Below are 20,932 nucleotides of genomic sequence, written 5' to 3'. Positions count from 1 at the left end.
TAATTAGTAACATGGTGCATAGAAAACATAAAATGACATCTGATGTACGCAAGCAGCTGATAATGGTAACACTATTAGCAGCCTGCAATACTTATTATTACATGCTTCATGCTAGCTGCCATGGGTAGGCACCCAGAGCCGATGGGTTCCAGATCACTGTTTCTGACATACATTTAGCCAACAAATCTGAAAAGGATATTATCAAGATAAAATCATAATTGTATGCTTAGTAATTAGGTGCTTTCGATTACCAAGAGTGATAGAATTTTAAATGGCAGTAATTTAAATGTCAGTTATGATGCAGTTGGTTTGCTTTATGTATTACTCCCAGAGAGGACAGTGAAACTTGCCTGATCAGTTTCACTTTCCACTTCTAGTCAGGTTCATTTTGTGTGTCTCAGGCATATGCACAGTGGTGCTGAGCTTTGTCCTCAGCTCTGCAGAAGGGAGTTTGGGTCAGACCAGTGCTTTGTTTGTGTTGGCACTTGCCAGTACTGAGTACTGGCACCTTGGCAGCCCCGCCATGAGACTGGCTGTCAGGGAGGAGTGGGAAGCCAGCTGAGTACCAGCTCCTCTTTTTTTTTATCCCCACCCTCCCAAAAATATAAAAAAAACACTGGATCAGACACAAAGTGATTTTGGCTCAGATCCCCAGTGATATTTAGACATCAGTTGTGTGCCCCTTAGATTCTGAGCCTTCAGACCTAAGCTATTTGAGTGCAGTGTAGTCCTAGCAGGGAAACAAAAACATATAGGATCTAAGTAAAGGAAGATAAAGGTTCAGTGGTTGCCCTAACTATTGCTTCATCAATTCTGTCATAACTTTGGCTTGGTTTTGGTCTTATACTACAAGATTAGATGCTATCCCCTGTTTAACATATGTTAAAAATAGTGTTCCATATGAAGATCTTACATTAATTGATTCTAGATCAACAGATTGGAGGTATAAAATGTTTGAAATGATACTTATGGCTCATAGATGTTCAAATATTGGACAGCATCACATATGGGGCTTGGCAGGTCTGGGTAGATGTTAAAACTAAAATGTGAAAGCACACCTCCATCTTTATTCTGTACTTGTAACAAAAACAACCAGCAGTCATATAGTGCTTTAAAGACTTACAAAATGTTTTATTAGGTTATTTTATTGATAATGCTATAGATCTGAAGAAGTAGGTCTGTCCCACGAAAGATCATCACCTAATAAATCATTTTGTTAGTCTTTAAAATGCTACATGTTATATAGCACAGAAGTCCAAAAAAAATTTCAATAAAAACTGACAAATTAAATACCTGGAACTGAAGGAGTGGGCTGAGGAATGGGGGAAGTTAAGTGTCTTCCTGAGATAATTAGGAATATCAAAGGATGGAAGCAGTCCTTGTAATACGTGAGATTAATTGCTGTCTTTCTTCATACCAAGTGTCAATGTGTCCAATTTGAGCATGAACCCCAGTTCACAAATCTCCATATGTAATCTGCTTTTGTTGTAGGACCCATATTCTCAGGTCTTTAACAGAATGGCCCACTGTCAGTAGAGTCCTGTGGACCACATTCAAGCTGCTGTTTAAAAGGTCTTGCTCTTTAAACACCTGTCCTAGCTGACAAACAAGCTAACTGGTGTCTGCCTTTAAAACTGTGCTTTAAACATCTTTGGTTTCACTGGTGCTTTTTTGTTACAGGAGCCCAGCTTTTGTGTACTGTGTTGCTGATCAAACCTGGGGTCTGGGCTCGTAGCCTTGCTAAGATCCTCCGAAAACTAGACCTAGAAAAATTCAGCCTGGTTGGGATGAAACACATAAGCCTGAAACCAGACATTGTCTTAAGTCTTTTCTCATCTGAAGCTAAACAGGTTTGTTGTAAAACAGATGGATCTATGACTGCCTGAGTACTTAAAACAATGCAGCTGCAGGATATGCCGATAGAATCTATTCCTGCTAAACCAAATCTTCTGCCCAGGATTCCTCTGTGCTTGGCATAGGTGGACACCACAAAATAATTCAGTCTGCAGGGGTGTCAGCTAGGAAGAGAGCATCCCCCATGCATTTCTGATTCCCTCCTTTGTACAGTTTGTGCCTCTGGTGTTGTCCCTGTGTAACAGATGACCTGCTGACAAAGGTCCCACCCTCAGGGCAAAGCTTCAAAAAGTTGAGTTCATGAATAACCAAAAAGGGTGTATTTGCATACACCTCTCCCTAGAGATTTTGAAGAACCCACATAATTTCAAAAGTTCATTCTTGTCAGGTGTTGTTTGCTTTGAAGCTGATTACCCCATCCAGGGTATATCTCAGCCATGTCTTTCTGCATAGGCATTATGCCCAATCCTACACGAACACAGAAATATTTGCATTTTTAATGCAATGACCTCCTGAGAAACTTACATTTAATTCAGTAAGGTTTAACTTTATTCAGTAAGGTTTGTCCAGGAAATGGCACTTGTACTGTATTTTAAAACAGAGGTAATTATTAACTTTTTTTGTCAAGGTCCAGTTTTCTTGGCTGAGGTACAGACAAACCCAGGTTCCTGAGAAAATAATAAAAATATAACAAAAATCATGTTAAGTAAATCAAAAGATTTTACTGGTTGTTCAGAAGAGTCTGGTGGTCCAGATTTGGTCTGTGGTGTGACCCATGTTTTAAAATAACAAGCAAGCAGTGGTGAGGGGATGCTCTCAACATCTCTGTCTATGTCACAACAAAGGCATAAAGGACAAACAAACAAACAAACAAAAAAGGCCCTTGCAAGTCACCATGAAGGCAGATGTGGGGTTATTCAGAGTGGGTGGTACGAACTCTGCACAATTTGAGTGTATCATAAGATTAAAAAAATAAAGAGGGGTCGACTTGTCTTTGTCCACCAGAAACATACATGTGTGTGGACTGTTCTTTAAAAATATCCAGTGTTTCGCAGAAAGGAAGGAGGTGGGAAGCTCAGAAAGCTGCTCTTTCATCTGAACTTCTTAACTTATTTTTGTATTTTTCCAGCACTCCAGAGCAGCTTTTGAGCATGATTAGTTCCCTTAAAGAGCCAATGGCTAATAAATTTAAAACATAGAGTATTGCTTTTTCGTGGAAAAAAGCTGGTTTTATTATTTTGGCAGGTGAGAAAGTAGAGAGCATAGAAACTGCCTTCTGGGATCTTGCTGTAATATAAGTGAAAAGCAATATTTCGTCATGCCCCCTCCTTTTCCTGTTGCTGGAAGCCAAGGGCGTGATGGGAAATATAGTCCCTTCCTACTTCCATGGCCAGCTTTCTAGGCAGGAAGCTAGCCAAGGAACTACAGCACCCAAGGAGTCTTAGGTACAGTGCAGCAGGGAGGAAGAGAAACTGGACATGAGAGTGTGGTATTCACACCTCTCTCTCTCTCTCTCTCTCTCTCTCTCTCTCTCTCACACACACACACACACACACACACACACACACACACACACACACACACACACACACACACACACACACACACACACACACACACACACACACACACACACACACACACACAGAGAGAGGCCTGAAAAGCACGGGCTGCTACCTGAGCTACACAGACAGGGTCCCTAGCTGGTGCTGTAAGTAACTGACTCTCATTCTTTGAGGAGCAGGGCCCTGTAACACACTTTCCAGTGGGCCTCATGTGCACATGTGCTGAATCAGTGGTCTTGCAGGGGAGAGTTCTGGCAACTCCGTCTAAAAAGATCACGATAAGTTATAGTGCACAGGTTGAATTTCTCTAATCCAGCACTCTCTTGTCTGGCAACATCCCTAATCCAGCATGATTTTAGTTTGCCAGAAGACCACGTATCATGGATGTGCCCAAGTTTTCTGAGTTCCTATAAAGTTTGTTTATAGCCACTAGTCCTGGTTCTCAGTGTTCTGTGCTGCTACTTAGCTCTGACTTACCTCTAAATGTCTTCTAAAAGCCCAGAAAGTGGTAGAAGTGTTGATAGTGCTGCCAGACAATACTGACCTCCTGTGGTGTGGCAAATTCTCTCGTCCGGCACCAATCAGGTCCCAAGGATGCCTGAGGAGAGAGGTTCAACCTGTACTGAAGGCAGGAAGCAGGGAAGATGGATCAATGTGTTTGCTGACAGTATGGATGCTGTTAACCATGGGAAGTTTGCCAGGTGTATCAAATACTCAACATCTATCAGTGTAATTTGTTTCTCTCCTCACTTTTCTTTTTAGGAGCCTGCAATTTTAGAAGCTCATTGCAGCTACCTCACCTCTGGCTCCTCCATTGTGTTGTGCCTGCAGAGACAGAATGCTGTAAAGAAGATGGTAGATTTACTGGGGCCAGAGGACCCAGTGCTGGCCCAAGCACTGGACCCATGCCTTTGGAGGGCTCAGTACGGTACCAGCTCAGTGCAAAATGGATTTTACGGTGGGTCTCCAAGCTAGGAAAAATAAGTTTGAGGAACTCACATGTGCCAAGGGAAACAAATTTATCCAGCTGCTACTTCTTCAAGTGTTATCAGTCTAGAGTTGGTTGTGCAGAATTCTAGGCAGAGATGCATAAAGAGGCACAGCCCCATTGCAGCTGTGGTTGGCCAGTGCCCCCAAGTGGTAGGTCAGAATGCCTGTTGGTCCCTTAACTTTCAACTCAGCGGTTATTTTATCATCTTTCTCCCTACTATGGTGATGCCTGTCATGCAAACACCTGAATCTACTACTGGACAAGTCAGTAGTTTTTAAACTTAAAAAAAACAGGTGGATTAGGTTCTGTCAGTACCATTCTCAAGCCCAGTTAGGTTAGTTAACATTTTTTATGTAGTTCCACTCTGTGTCACCAAATTACCCTCCTTTCCAATCACTCTCCATGCTGGAACTGAGGGCACTCAGCAGATTGATCTACATGTACAAGGTCATGGAGATGACAGTCCCTCTCAGAGCTTTTCTAAATTCAGGAGGGTGGCTTGCTGCTCTGTGCTTCAAAGGCTCTTTTTTCCATGCATCTGTCTTGCCAGCTTACACTCAGGAAGTTATCTTTTCTGCATTCAGCAGGATCTGTGCCAGTACAGAGTTCTATTGTTTGGCTTTTCTGTGACATACACAGCATTCACCAACTGCCTCACTCTGACAGCAGCTCCGTATCTTTTCTTACATCAAAAAATAGCTGGTGAAGGGGTGGATGACTCAAGGAATGCAGTTTGTTCTTCAAGAGCTGTACTCTCTTCCAATCCTGAGGCTTATGGATAAACCAAAAGAAATCTTGCCCCACTTCCACTTGGAGTATCTGAAGAGTACGATTTACCTGCCTGAATGATTTGAAGAAATATCAGAACTGTTAATTGGCACAAGTCTAGCCTGAAATTCCACTTCTCCTGTTCCTAATGGGTTGATGGATTTGCATATCCTGAAAACTCTGTGAATGGAATCGCACCAGGCATGGCTGAAAAGGGTCAATGTGTTCCAGACGGTCAGTGAAGGCATGGTGGGACCCTGCGAATCAACGCCTTCTGTTGAGTTCATGTTGCCTTGCATCAGATGAGGGGCTGACCCCATAGTTCCTGTTCCACGAGAGATTACACAGCCAGCACAATATCTGCAGAAGGGTTCCTTTAGAATCAGCAGTCCCCTCCATTGTCTCAGTCACATAGCTGGGCTCGTTGACACCCTACAATCAGTCATACCTGCAGACACCAGATTACACACCAGTGTATTGGAGCTGAGAGAAATTTGGCTGGCGCTCAGCAGCTTCTTTCCACACATTACAGGGGAGGCAACACAGCTGTTGACAGTGTACTCTGTAATTTGCCAAGAGAGGGCAGGGTCCACTCCTGCCAGCCATGCCCAGAAGCAATCTGTCTTTGGAAATGGGGCATTTGTCAGTTCACCATGCCCCTCCTCTGAGCAAGTAAGAGGCATCTGAAGATGCACAGAGCAACAAGCAGCATGGACTGATCAGTGATCAAGAGGGAATTATCTGGCGGGAGGAGGAGGGCAGGGCACAGGCCCCTGGGCAAGGCCAGGAGGATGGCCTGGCTCTGCACTCGCGGAAGGGATGGGGCTTTGGGCAGAAGGGGCGAGACTGGGGACAGCCAGCCCCTCAGAGCATGCCGCCCAGTGCTCTAAAGGGATTGAAAGGACCCGGGGCTCCAGCCACTGCTGCTGCTTCTGAATTGCTGGGCCGTGGTGCAATTGCCCCCTTTGCCTCCCTCTGCCATTGGCAGGCCTGGGATTACCAAAGCAGATTCATTTTCCATCTCAAAAAAACCAACTGCCCTTAGTTTTGCTCCAGATGAAGACAAATTTCTGGCTCCCTTCCAGATATCTTCTTACTCAACTGGACCAGAAACTAATTGTGTGAGTGTCTTCCTGTAGCAGCAGTCTCTAGGATAGTCAGGGAAAATCAGGTCAGGCAAGTCTAGAGTTCTGCTGGTAGCCCCAAACTGAGCCACACAGTTTCATACCAGGAGCTGACCTGCTTCCATCTTTTCAGGACCTTGGTTTTCCACTCCAAGCTGCAGGGCCCTACATCCTACCACCTAGGCAGAGGGGCTGGAAAGCCCTCCTGTTGTGATTTGGGAGCATTTTACATCAAATCTGCAGAGGCTTAAAAGCCTTTCCCATGGTGCAGGACAATGGTGAATCAGGCTAAGGGCTCTGCACCTGGCACCATGATTTACACACGAGTGATGATTAGATTACAAACTTCTGGGGCCCGGACTGTCTCTCCCATTATGTCTCTACTGACTGGAGACTCCATGACCACAAATTAATATTCATATTTTGAATCTGTGCAGCCTGCAATGGTGAGCACTTTCCTGAAGATATCAGGCTTTGGTGCTGGGAACTGTTGCATTCCCAGGACGTGGATCTGCTCAGCACATCAACAGGGGAATAACTTTTCTTTCTCTAGTGTCTTCCACATGAGAATCTCCAAGCTGTGTGAATACAGCCTCACACCACTCACAGCTTCCTGTGCTGTACAAAAATTTCATCATCCCTGGTTTGTAGAAGGGGAAACTAAGGCACGGGTTGTTTAAGTGGCTTTCCCAACACCTCACTAGACAGTTGGCCTCATATCCAGGCTCTGGATGCAGAACTCCTGCCTCCCAGTCTTGTGCTCTGATCACTGGACCAGCCTCCCTCCTGTTGTGTCTTCCCCATATTGTTCCACTGTTCACAATCCTGGTATCAAAAGAGGTAGTTAGTGGTTCATGATTAAACCACACATTTTGCCTCGGGTCTGAGCTGCATCTGTTGATTAAACTACTGAGCCACTGAAGTAATAACAGAGTGCTCTCTCAACAGAGTTCCAATAACTAATCGTTCTAGTGGTGGTTGTGACACTCATTCCCTCTGGGAGCAGCTGATATTTACTGGGAAAGAAAAGACCAATTCTGCTCTCAGTTATGTTACAGAGATCATTGGTAGCTCACTCCCATCCAATCACACCTGACCCATGTGACACAGAAAGCATGGGAGCCATAGCAGTCTGGTGTTACCATAGTGTGAACTCTTTCACTGAATGCCTCCAGTGATTTCTATTATTCCCCTGCTAGGAAATGAAAGAAGCCTTGCTTAGTATGAAGAACACACTGAGCAATAATGGAGCAAAATCAAAATACCAAGAAGACAATGAAGCAAATGTAAATGTAATGGGCTTAAATGTTTGCTGTGAGTGTATATAACAGCTGCCCTTTAAAGCAATTACTTCATTTACCATCAATCTTGCAGGTAGATGAGTGTGAGCCTAGAGAATGTTTAATTCCTGGCCTGATAGAATCCTCTCCTTGTGTCTGTCCGCCAGGCTCCGTATCCTACTGTGCTGCTGTCCGGGATGTGAAGCTGTTTTTTCCAGAAGGGTTGTGCTTTGCCGATTGCCGGGTGCTGAAGGAGGGTGAGGTAGGATTCTGCCCTTTCCTGTTCATGTCCTGCTATATCAGGGCAGTGGTTGTGGCCTTTGTAGTCCAGGTCTCTGATCTTCTTCCTCTTTGTGTTCCCTGTGGGTGCCTTTTCCATCTGTCCTAAGCATTGACTTTAATAAGGCTTTGAATACTGTCTTGCGTGACCATCTCGTAATACAACTTAGATGGAACTACTGTAAGGTGGGTGCATAAGTGTCTGGAAGATGATTCCCAGAGAGTAATTACCAGTTTTCACAGTCAAGCTGGAATGGTATACTGAGTGGGCTCCCCAGGGACTGGTCCTGGATCCAGTTCTGTTCAGCATCTTTATCAGTGATTGAGACACTGGCATAGAGAGTGCACTTATTGAGTTTCAAATGATACGTCAGTCGAAGGGGTTGCAAGTTCTTTGGGAGATAAGATTAAAATTCAAAATAACGTAGACAAACTGGAGAAATGAGACCTAAAGCAAATCTAAAGACAAATGTTACTAGATGTGCCCATAAATTTGAGGTGTGCTCATTTGAGGGTTGTTTTTTTTTTGGTTGGGGGGGATAATTCTATCAATGTGCTGCTTGTGTTACTTGTGTTCTCATATGGAGCTGTACTTCCCCCTTCTCTCAGTGGAGCTGCTGTGCAGGAGGGTCACCTAGGTGCCCCAGGGCTGTGTTCTTCTCATCCTAGAATCACATGAACACTCTCTCTCTCTCACTCACACACACACACACACACACACACACACTCTACCAGAGCACATCTCAGAGGACCAGTTAATCAACACACACAAGCTGATCCCTTGTGTGTCCCTGGTCACAACAGTGCCAACCTGTGACACCCATATGCTCTTGGACTCAGTGGGCTGAGTTTAAACAGCACTTTAACTGTCAGCCTCATACAACCTTGGGTTCAAGCAGGTTTGTATCCCCACTTTCACACCAGAACCCTTCTGCTATAACCCACTTGATGAGCAAACCCCACAAGATTTTTCTCTCTAGAGAGAGCACGATCTTAGCACTCCGTGAAGCTGGCATCGCTGGGGGTTCCCAGATGGTGATGGTAGCTTGTGCTCCAGAGTGTAGGAGAAAGGCAGAGCTCCCAGCATGATCAGCCAGTAGAAGATGAAGTCCCAACTGAACTGATGCGAAATTTTGATTCACGCATGAGAACACATTACTTGAGCGCGAGTAGGGGTTTTTGTAGGGAAACAACAGCGGTTCAAGAAGGAACACTAGATTTGTTTATGGATAAATTGATGATTCAAGGGAGCATTTCAGAGTCATTTTCATTAAGCTAGACAACAGGAACTGATCATTCCTGGCTATGGGCAGTGAGAAATAAAAAATGACTCCCTAGGAAGGAGCACTGCAGAAGGGGATTTAGGGGTCATATTGGATGACAAGCTAAATATGAGTCAATGGTGTGACAGCAGCGCAAACCAAACCATCTTTCTGGGATATTCATTACTAAGGGTGTTGTAAGCAAGACATGAAAAGTAATTATTCTTCTCTATGCTGTACTGACATGGCCTCAGCTGAAGTATTGTGTCCGGTTCTTGGCATCACATTTCAGGAAATGTGAAAAAATTGGAGAGGTTCAGAGAAGGGCAGCACAAGTGATTGAAGATCTAGAGTAGGTCTACACAGCAAAGTTATTTTGAAATAACCACCCTAGTGTCTACACAACGCAACCGCTAGTTCAAAATAATTTTGAAACAGCCATTGGCTTATGTCGAAAATTGGTACACCTCATTCAGCGAGGAATAGCGCCTACCTTGAAATAGCTATTTCGAAATAGGCACTGTTAAGACAGGGACTAGACCCTATTTCTAAATAAGCCATAGTGCATCCAATGGATCTATTTCAAAATAGGTTCTGTGTGTAGATGCTGTATTTCGAAATAGCTGAGTGCTATCAGCTGCGTCTGCATGGCCCCTCCCTTTCAGAAGGGGCATGCAAATGAGTGAGATCAGAAATGCAAATGAGGCACTGATTTAAATATCTTGTGCCTCATTTGCATATTGCCCTGTGATCTGGCTTCTAAAGAGCCATTTCCAGAAGCCAAAGCAGCTGTGTGGATGGTATTCCTTTGAAAGGAAACCCCTTTCAAAAGCACCTTTCTTCCTATTTTTTTTCAAGAAGAAGGGTGCTTCAGAAAGGGGTTTCCTTTCGAAGGAACCCCATCCACACGGCTGCTTTGGCTTCCAGAAATGCTCTTCAGGAAGCCAGATCACAGGGGAATATGCAAATGAGGCACACTATTTAAATCTGTGCCTCATTTGCATTTCTGATATTGTTTATTTGCATGCCCCTTCTGGAAGGGAGGGGCCATGTAGATATAGCTACTGTGTGTAGCAGTGTTATTTTGAAATAAGTTCTTCCAGAAGAGCTTATTTTGAAATAAGGCTACTGTGTAGGCATACCCCTAGAAACTATGACCTGTGAAGGAAAATTGAAAAAACTGGGTTTGTTTAGTCTGGAAAAGAGAAGGCTGAGAGGGGACATGACAACAGCTTTCAAGTACATAAAAGATACTCAAGGAGGAGAGAGAGAATTATTCTCCTTAACCTCTGAGGATAGGGCAAGAAGCAATGGATTTAAACTGCAGGAAAGGAGGTTTAGGTTGAACATTAGGAAAAACTTCCTAACTGTCCGTGTGGTTAAGCACTGGAATAAATTGCCTGGGGAGGTTGTGGAATCTCTGTCATTGGCTGTTTTTAAGAACAGGTTAGACAAAAACGTGGCAGGGGTGGTCTATAAAACTGAGTCCTCCCATGAGTGCAGGGACTGGACTAGCTGACCTCTTCTGGTCCCTTTGAGTCCTGATGACTGGTGATTCCTGCTGTGGAGTGCTAACCTAATCTTTTCTAAGCTGGATTTGAGGCCAATTACACTGAGCAAACAGGAGCACTCTGCCCTGAAGCTTTAGAACCAGGATTCCCCAGCTGAGTCCACAAGTGCTTCTGAAGTGGCCTACTGTCAGCGAGAGCCAGCGCAGCAGCGGCACTCCAGCCTTGGCAGCACTCAGTGGGTAGAAAACAAGGTCTGATTTGCCAAGCCCCTAAGCATCCTCAGCTCCTGCTGACTTGAGGCAGACGGGGAGGTGTGCAGCACTTCTGAAAATCACGCCCCAGGGTTTCTGTCAAGGCACAATTCTAAGGAACCTCGTCAGAGTGGTGTGGCGTTCTCCTGTTCCTCCTGCCCCATCACTGTGAACTTGTGCAGAGCCACAAAGAGCCTCAAGGAATGAGGTGGAAGCAGGATTTCTCCAGGGCTTTCCCAGAGCCCCATGAATTTCAAGAGAATCCCATTCGCAAAACAGATGGGAATAAAAATACTTGGTAAAAAACTGCTTGGTAAGAAATGCTTCCAAATTGTCCCCATCTCCTCCCATTTCATAGGTGAGCCAATGTCAGGTGCACAGGCGGAGAACCAGGCTTGCAATGGGGAAGGAGCAACTTCAAATTGCCGACAAAATATTTCCACCCCCACTTTGTCTTCAGCAGAGTGTGCCAGCTGACAACGCTCACGTGCCGCAGCAAATCTGTCATTCCCAGGGGTGGGAGGGTTTAAGTACACGTGAACACCAAAAGTTTTGTTGATCCAGTGCAAGTGTAGCCATAGCTTTACAGACTAGTGCATCTGGCCTGGGCAGGGGCTTCGACTGCAGGATCTTTAAAAGGATACAACCCTAAGTCACCCTCTGAGAAGGGGTAAGGCATGCAGAACAAGCGTTCCGCTCCCACCTGCAAGACCAACTGGCAATGACAGGTGCATACAACATCCCAACAAAATACTGAGCAGTTCACCTGAATCGCTGTTTATGAAGCCTGGCCCCCCGATTAGGAGATACCAGTCACATGACATGCCTTTCCCCTTCCCTCCCATAGATTTGTAACATGACATGTGACCCGATAGTCAGACCGGAAATCAGCAAGTGGCGCAGGGTTGTAAAACGCGAAACGAGAAGGCAGCTCGGTGTCCTGGGCTCCAAGCAGCAGCACAATCGAGGTAAGGAAATGTAGGTCTCACTTATTAGAGGAACCAAGCTGCTATTAATTAGTTGGCTAGCAAGACAAACCATCTGGTGGCAGCCAAAGTCGGTATTGATGTCCTTTTGGGGGCAGCTTGGAGCTGGAAAGAACTGTTCAAAAGGAGTTCAGACTTATTAAGCCAGTGGCTGCCAGGCCTTTTCCATGGACCTCAGTGAGCTTTGGATCAGAGCCCACATGCCTTGTTAGCATGATGAGCACAGTCAAGGCCACATCTCAGGCAGACCATTTTCTTGCCGGAAGCATTAGCAAGTCAGGGACAGGCTGCACAAAGGAATGGGACTTAACTGTCCCTTTGTGGAGAACTACGCCAAGCCAACAGTCACCTCGGGGCAAGGGGGCAGCTCCACATCCCCAGAAGAGAAGGAGCCGAGGGCAGTCAGCCATAAGTGCCACCCAGACTGCAGCACACCCGAGCCCCCTAGTCCTCAGAGCTCTGCAGAGCAGCACTCCACCAGCAAATCAGAGGGGCCCCGGGCTCCAGCCAGCACCACCGACACAGGAGCAGTGGCCGGGCTGTTTGGATGCCTTTGGATCTCCAGGCACCAGTGCAGTTGCCCCCCTTGCCTGCCTCTTGGCGTGCCTTGTCTAGCCCTTAACCTTACTGAACCCCACAGATCACCTCTGCTCGTGCCAGGTTGTCCTTCAAGGAACTACAGTGAAAAGGCATCGGAAACTGTGTATAGAGCAGAACTGGCTGCTCCCCACGCTGCTTTGCTGGCTGCTTGCTGACCTTCCCACCTGGGGAGCAGGCTGTTCAATCCGTGCCTATTTTACATCTCACATTTCAGCTCAGGCAGATGGGAAATGGGAAGGCATCAGCCAAGGCGGAGTCAGAGGAGGCCATCAGGGTCTCTCCTGGCCAGGCCATCTGGGGTTTATATGATGCCTTTCTTATCAGCGGTTCCCAGTATTTTCCCATCGTGCACAGTAGGAAAGGGCCAGGTTTATAGCACAGTTCCCAAGCTGCTTGTCCGTTTATTGATGTACCAGAGTGACTGTAAGTTAAACACCTCCCTGAGGAGACAGGGGAATGCTCTGCAAGCTACATGAAGCACTTTGTGTCCTAGTGTTGACAGCGAATCCTGGAGTCTGTCCTCCTAGCTCCTGGGTGCTGTTTCATAAATATCACTCCTTCCCTTTGACTTTGAGTGTGTCTGAGCACAGTGAAAGAGTAAGGAAGTATGCTCGACTAACACTACATGCCCATACAGCAGCTTCTGGTAGTCCCCAGAGTGGGACTGTCCTGAGAAGGCAAGGACATGTGGCCACTGAACCAGCAGGCACGTACAGTAAAACACATTTATTTTAAAATAATTTTGAACACTAGAGGGCTCTATTTCACACACATGATGCACAGAGCCTCTTTGGCTCCTGTTCATCAAATCCACAAAGCTTTTGCCTCTATATACAAATTGATTAATTGCAGGGAAAATATGACACACCTCAACCCTTACAGCTGCTGATCAGAATTATATGCTTGGATTATAAAACCAGATGGATTAACAGATTTCTTTGTCTGGAAGAAATTAAATGGAATTGCATCTCGTGTAGTAAATCAGGCACTGTCCTGTTGTGACATGTCTGAAAATGGGATTATTACTGCTGTCTGATAATCTATATGCACACACACACACAAGTTCAGCATCGTGGGATGAGCAGTCGCATCTGCAAACAACTACACAACATAGTATCACGTGAACCTCTGATCCTTATGTTCTTTAATTTGTTTGGGGACGGGAGGGTGTGTAGAGGTTTTTAAAAAATATTAAACTATTGTGTTTTGGTTGTTTCCCATCAGATCTGCCATTGCTGGATACACTCTGCCAGACCATTTGTCTGATACTTCCTGGGGTACTCCTTCAGGGTTCAGAGCACCCACCGTACCTTGGATTGCTAGACCAGCTGATTGGCAGAGATTTCACAGTGACTGGGGTACGACTCACCGTGTTGGACAAATCACAGGCTCAGCTCATCTCTGAGTCACTGACAACTGAGACGCACAATGTTTCAACCATGGTATGGACCAGATATGGAGCTTGTCTTCCCTCTGCCCCTCAGACGTGAATTGCCATTTGCTAGGCTGTACAGTTCTTAGTTTCACTTAGTTTGACCCCTGAGATGGCAACAGCCTGTTAGGTCTTCGAGTTCATCCCTCTGCCAAGGCATTATTGTTCTTCATTACACTTGCTCATACTGAATCCAGCCTAGTTCTAAACATGGGGCGCCCCTAATTTCTCTTGGAAGGCTATGCCACAGGTTAAGGGGGGACATTTTCCCTGATGTTTACAGCTTCTGTTTCCCCGTTGGTAATTTTACCCCATTAACCCCTGCCCCCCTTATGTTATTCTAAGTCATCTCTTCCCTTTTCTTGGTGATTTCACTCTGGAATTGTCCAGTGTGTTCACACACAACTGGTCAGAGCTGGATCGTGAAAAGGCCTGAGGACTTGCGCCTTGCTTTAACAAAGCACTTAAGCGCGTGAGGAGTGCTGTTGCAATCCATAGAGCTATTCTTGTTTATGCCAGCTGAGGATGTGGCCCCAAACATGTTTTTCCTCCCTCGCTGTGTGAAAGACACACCCATACAGGGAGCTAGCTAGAGCGAAGCAGGGAAGTTGACTATACAAGAAAGTGTTGTCAAATGCACAAAGCAAATAGTGGAGCCGGAGGGAGGAGGATTATCCTGGAACTGGCTAGACACAAAGACTGTCACATGTGCACACATAATCACCCAGCTGAGAACATGCACACAAATATTTTTGCCTTTCACCTTTCAGCTTGGGATCTTAGCTATTACTGTAGCAAGGGCAGGTAAGAGACTTCCAGAGCATGATTTTTAAACTGACAATATCCTTTTAAAGTATGTCCATGTAGAAGAGCAATTACATCCAGCAACCTTACGGTGCTACGGGACTGCTTGGGTTTGTGGTTTGTTTTGGGGGTTTTTTGTTTTGTTTTTGCTTTTGTTTTGTGATGTGACAGACTAACACAGCTCTCCCTCTGAGACTGTCTAGCAACCTATTAGACTAAGCTCCAATCTGTCCCACTTTGGCTATCCCAAGGGTACCAGTCTCTCACAGGGACATGCCCAGGGGAGGATCCCCAGCTGTTTTAGGGAGGACAAAGGAGTGGGTAATGGGATGGAAGCAGAGCAGCAGCCATGGATTTTCCCCAGTCGGAGAGGAATGCCTTGAAAAGAGAGTTAGCTGGGGCTGGTATGTTTTCTGATAGTGCTGAGCTACAGGGACTCATGCAGCAGCAGTCAGTCTCCTGCTGCCAGACAGAGATGAGTCCTTCTGGGAACTCTTTCACCTCCTACCTCCAGCAAGGCTCCTGCCAGTGCAGTCTGAGTAACACACCTGAGCCCGTGCTTTCTTCTCAGCGCCTCAGCCTGCCTCTCGCCTGGAGCGAAAGGACTAGGAAAAATGTAAACTCGAGGTGAATGAATAGGGCTGTGCGCATGCTGTCTCTCTCTCTCTCTCTCTCTCTCTCTCTCTCTCTCTCTCTCTCACACACACACACACACACACACACACACACACACACACACACACACACACACACACAGAGCACGCAGTCTGTTTCATGTGCTGTCAGCAGCCCATCACAGAGTTACTTAAGGGGGTCCGATGTTCCTCCCTTCCTTGCAGCATTCTCTGTTCGATGGGGCCTATCTGGTGGTAGCAGCACAGCGACACAATGCCGTTATTTGCTTCAACTCTCTGCTGGATAGGTAAGCCAGGACTCTGCCACATCAGCCACATGCCAGAGAGCTCCTGAGCTGATGGTGGGAATGGGATATTTTCTCTAATTCATTTCCAGCTTAGCCAGGTGTCACCTTTGTCATTATTTATGTTGGAGGAGGGGGAATGCATCTGCATGGTAGAGGGTTTGTGCTTTCTGAAGTCATATGTCTGTAACACCCCAGCCAGGTGCTGGAGTCTCCCAAAGACACGGTAAGGATGGCTTTTGGGTTTTGTTGTGCAAAGACACAGGGAGCACTCCAAGATAAGTCCCGCACTGAGAATAAACCTGCTCAATCAATACACTTCCTAGGAGGAAATCGGTTTAGGCTCTGCGTTTACCACAGAAAGCCAATTTCATACGAACACCAGAGAATGAAATAAAAAATCACCCTGTCTGCCAACTCATCACACATGACTGGGAGAGGAGTAACCATGCTAAAACAAACAGAACCCCTGCGGGGACTGATCAGTGGGACAGAATTAAACCCTTGGCCCCAGAAGGCAGTTTCCCTTTTCCGATGCTGCTGGCTGATCATTTGCAATGTGGTGTGCAGTTTCATGTACCTGGATTCTCTGGCAGAGCCCACACACAGTGTCACACCTGCAAGGGTTGATCATGCAGCCCAACAGGCCAGCTGTGCAGCATCTCCTGGTATAACACTGTCAGGGCGCTGTTCTCATTGAACAGACACACACAAGTGCGGGAGGACCATCGGATCTTTCCAAGTGGCACTGGTCAGCCATGATGCGGGTTTGAGGTGGTCACCCAAGTCAGTTCCGAGTTGCGGGAACCAATAAGCATCCAAGTGACTTAGAGAACCTCACTAATACTCAGTGGGACGTACTCTCCAAAATGAGTCAGGTGCTTTTGTAACACTTACCCAGCACCTCCAGTCCTTGAGTGTCCTCGCTGGCTGATTCCTGTGGTGCTCTGATGGGCTTGAGAGTGGGAGAAGCAAGGACTAGTGCAGGCCTCTTGGTTCTGATTGTGGCTCCAGAAGCCCTGGGTATTTGGGAAAAAATAAGACTAAGTCCTATAGAATTCCTCTGTGTGAGGTCTTTGGTTTCCAGCAGAGATGTCACCCAGGTATGGAGAGCTTGTCTCTTTCGCCCACAGCCCTAGAGACTCTGTTACAGCACTGGTCATTATTGTTTGTCAGAGGGATTATATTTTAAGAGCCCCAATCCATTTACATAAAGCTTTGTAAAGCCCTGGATTTATCTGTGTAAAGAAGTTCAGCGACAGATGTACGTGCCCAGAGCTGCTGGCAAAGACCATTGCCCTCTCCTGCCCTCCGCTAGCTCATTTCCAGGCTCTGGTGGCTTACGCAGCAGAGTGACACATGCTTTTCTCTTGCTCTGTTTTTTCCCCTCTCAGTGGCCACTGGCGGAAGCAGGCAGTGCTGGACTGCATGCAGCATCTTCTGTATCCCCGAACGGAGAACCAGGCAAGTGGAGGAAGGCCACATAAACAGCCATTTTTCTTTCCATTGTGTTCTGCTGGCTGGGGATTAAGTAGAGCCGTCAGAAAACTGACTTTGGTTTTGGTGGGAAATTTGATAAAAATTAACCTTCCTCTTGGAGAAAGGAGAAGGGATGTGTAATGGGAGTCCCTGGCTGGGGTGCCTCGTGGGAGGTGGTGTAATTTTGACAGAAATCACAGCCCATATAGCAGGATAGGAGCACAAGGCTCCCGAACTACAATTCCCCGGTGCCGTTTTGAATAGAAATATTTTGCCCTTTTGGCAATGCAGCCTATCTTTTCACCAAAATCAGCTACTTTTCACTAAAAGTTTTATTTGGTCAAAACCCTAATTTCCCATCCAGAAATCATTTGAAAAATGGAAAATTGTCCACTCGGCATTAAAATTCTGAGAGCTCTCTCCCTGACCCAGGTGGGGGAAGGGCAGTGAGCTCATTAGCCTTTTAAATGATGGGGCAGCTGGCTGTTTTCTCAAGAGCGTATTGCGACAGGGAGGCATTCTATCAAGCAGCTTCAGAAGCTTAGGAGGGAGAGTGCCTGCTGAACAAGGAGGGTTAGGGGTTTAAAGAGCTGGGACAGCGTGAGAAATATTAGCCAGCAAATCAGCCTGTGCAGGAAAGCAAGGGAGAGCGTTAGATGCATTTGGTGACATGCAGTGGGGTTGTCAGCCTCCATGGACCCTGGGGCAAGGAAAGGGCTGGGTCTAGGCCAGTCAGCCATTAGCACCTTCCCACTCTTGCATAGGGATGCGCAGCAGGAAATATTGTCTCCCGTCGCAAAGAGGTCTTTTGTTCAGGTTGCTTTAGAAATGACCAAGCAAAACACGAGGAGCAAATGCCTGGAAAAAATGAGCTTAAATTGCTGCAAAGGGTGTGCCTGGCAGCCGTGTCTCGCCTTCTGGTCCCTTTCCTGTGCTCACGAGTTTACAAAATGCTACCCAGGCCTCCCAGGGCACAGCCAATGAGAAACCATCGGATGTCAGGCAAAGGGCAACAGGGCTAAATAAGAGGAGCTAGGACTGAAAACCCTCCTGGGTTGCAGCGATCACATGAGCAGAGCTGCTGCCTTTGACAGAAGAGCTCAGCCATGGACAGTACTGAAAAGAGATTGCCCGTTTAGCTCATGGTCTCATTGCCTTCAAGGCCAGAAGCGACCATCATCATCATCGAGCTGTCCTCTTGCATACTGCAGGCCACAGAACCTTGTCCCTCCCTCCTTAAAGAGCCCACGACCTCTGGCTGAGTTATGAAGTCCTCAGAACTTCAAGTGATGGAGAATTCACCATTTCCTCTAGTTCAAAGCAGCACGTGGTCTGCGCCCCACACTGCAAAGGAAGGTGACACCCCACCCACCCCCCAGGTCTCTGCCATTCTGATCTGGAGATGCCCTTCCCAATCCCAAGTATGGTGATCAGCTGGCAGCGACCACATGTGCAGGAACTAGCAGCCAGATACCTGGGGAAGAAATCTCTCCAGTGTTGCTGATGGGCCGCCTTCTGTGTAAAGCACTGTGAGTCATTAGGCTGCCCTGTAGGATCTTATGGCCAGGCCAGGCAGCTGTCCTGCACTGCTCCAAAAATAGAGCAGCAGCTGCTTTGTCTCATGGGACTCACTCGAATATGTAGGGAGGGGAGAGCATGGTTATGTGTGTGTGTATCACAGTGAAATTGAATTGCCTCAGGAAATCACCAAGCTGGTATGACCTTTGCCCCTCAGTTGTGTATTTCCATGCTCTCTGATTGGTTTGGGCCAGCTGATTTGCATAACCGTGTCCCATTATTTCCTACTAGCTGTACACCATGTAAGAGCTTCTTGCCCCTGGATTTAGCCACTGTTAGCCAATCAGATCACATCTGTGGTCACTGTACAGATATAAGTAGCTCTGCAGTGAATGCGCAAACCTGCCTCCTCTGAGTGGTAGCTCTAATCCCCTAGCTCTGCCTGGCTCTTGACTCCGCTGGGAATTTTCTAGTTGCTCGCTGGCAGCCAAGATGGCCAACTTACCTTCTCCCTCCCTTCAGCCGCCTCACAAAATTCAATAACAGACTTGAAATAGAAGGGAAAAAATATTAGCAAGCAGACAGTGGGGTTGTGAGATCAGCGAGGGGAGCCTGTCCAAGCACTCTGGGGAGATCTGCACCCCAACTCCAGCCTCTTTGTGCCAGGTGAAAGGGTCAGACCCTGAGCAGGGGCCCTGAAAGCCCCATCTCTTCCAGGGGAAGGATTCCACCCAGTGCAAGGCGCTAGAGAAGCCAGCCCACAATGCTGTCTTCCAGGGATCTCCTCACAGTCCCTGGCATATGAACATGGCACAGCAGATCTGAGGCTGCGTTGCGGGAGCCCCAGCACATAGTGTTGCAGAGTGCTGGGCGGTGCTGGGCCCATAGGGCAGCCCCAAGAGGCTGCATTAATGTAGACAAGCCCAGAGGACGTTATGATTCTCTGGGGCTAGAGAGGAGCCCAGGATGGGGAAGGCACCAAGGTGGCTTGAAGCTAGCTGCTCCCTCCCTTTGGGGTATGAACTCTGTGCTGCCAGACTGTCACCCCCTGAGACCTAGCTCTTCTTCAGGGCCCACCATGCCCACACTGGTTTGGCCAGGAGTCCATCAGACAGGTGCTGCCTCCAGCCCAGTTCCAGTCCCCATAGCAGTGAGTCAGGGCCTTGTTAATGAATGCCCTGACTGCATTGTCTGCCCCGGGCCTGTCCCTCCCCGTTTCTTAGATGGTTTCCCACTCAGCACCTTGTGTGTTCCCATAGGGAGAACGTGAGCCCTGGAAGCGTCCATGTTACAATAGTCACCAAGAGAGTTTCCTTCTGCTGGGGTAATCCACCCCTCTGCAGAGTGGGGATTCAGCCCCAAATACACATATTACCTCGTAAGAGGACAGTAAAAGCTAGCCTGCCCCCCACCCTGCTTTGTTTTCTCTTTTCCCCAGGCTGAGGAGCTGCTCTGTTGCCTTTTTGACTCCTTGACATCCGACAGCTTCTTCCGCATTGAAACCCAGGATTCCTAGCCAGGATTTTCTGTTCTCTGGAGCAGCCCAGCTGCAAATCCCATCAGGGTATCAGCACAGGTGGAGCCCTCCGGACTCAACCAGTAGAACAGCCTTGTAACCATTTGTTATTAAAATGTCAAGCCAGAGTGTGGTATTTGCATCACTGGGTTGAAGCAGGCACAGATCAGAGAAATAATCGCTCATCACCTCAGCAGAGCCCTGGGGTCCAGAGGTCTGATTTCAAAGGGAAACTCCATATGCTGCTCCAGGTGAATTGCAGAGCGTTCCTCCCTCCCAAGAGCAGGCTGAAGGCTGAGTACCAGCAGAGAGCAGACTTTCCTACTCCCCAGAGACTTGTGAACAGGTATGTGGGCCCCGTCCTTCTCCCCAAAGGAGACTTAGCAGGACCCTCCTTTTTCGCTAGCCAGAAGCTTGGCCCTTGTGGCAGAGCCTGTGGCTTTGTTTGGGTCTGCAGGCTGGGGAGATGGGCAGTGGCGAGAATAGGGAGAGATCAGCCTTATACTGCAGCAAAAGTTAATCATCTGAGACCCCCTCGTAATGAGTCTGGATGTCTAAAGATTCTTACAGGCGGGGCCATCATGGGTGGGCCTGGGACACCCGCTCTTTGTCCCTGGCCTGATCCCACCTTCTCCCACGCCTGCGCTGCCTCCCGTCCACCCCTACTTCCAAGCTGGGCCCCTGATCCACCCCTACCTCTTCCCCTCCCCATTACACCCCTTTCCCTAAACCCCCTCCCCTGAGCAACACAGGCTGGGGGACTACGGGGGGTCTGGCACCGGCAGCAGAGGTT

General features: G+C 47.3%; 1 protein-coding gene across 3 annotated transcripts in view; it reads left to right on the top strand.

Moving 5' to 3' along the window:
- Positions 1-20,261, top strand: part of DNAAF8 (dynein axonemal assembly factor 8) — a 111,802-nt gene extending 91,541 nt beyond the window's left edge. For 2 of the 3 annotated variants that reach the window (XM_075010936.1, XM_075010934.1), the window contains exons 25-32: positions 1,681-1,850; positions 4,182-4,377; positions 7,750-7,844; positions 11,733-11,853; positions 13,696-13,913; positions 15,547-15,629; positions 17,021-17,090; positions 20,062-20,261. In XM_075010936.1, the coding sequence (XP_074867037.1) occupies positions 1,681-1,850; positions 4,182-4,377; positions 7,750-7,844; positions 11,733-11,853; positions 13,696-13,913; positions 15,547-15,629; positions 17,021-17,090; positions 20,062-20,139 (1,031 nt within the window). In that variant the 3' untranslated portion in view covers positions 20,140-20,261. The remainder of the gene's footprint in view (positions 1-1,680; positions 1,851-4,181; positions 4,378-7,749; positions 7,845-11,732; positions 11,854-13,695; positions 13,914-15,546; positions 15,630-17,020; positions 17,091-20,061) is intronic. The other variant, XM_075010937.1, reaches the window with a different exon arrangement.
- Positions 20,262-20,932: the final 671 nt, after the last annotated feature.

This window comes from Carettochelys insculpta, chromosome 16 (assembly GCF_033958435.1).
Source record: "Carettochelys insculpta isolate YL-2023 chromosome 16, ASM3395843v1, whole genome shotgun sequence".
NCBI classification, from domain to species: domain Eukaryota; kingdom Metazoa; phylum Chordata; order Testudines; family Carettochelyidae; genus Carettochelys; species Carettochelys insculpta.
Note: the sequence above shows the minus strand (reverse complement) of the source record. Positions and strands in the feature narration are given on the sequence as shown.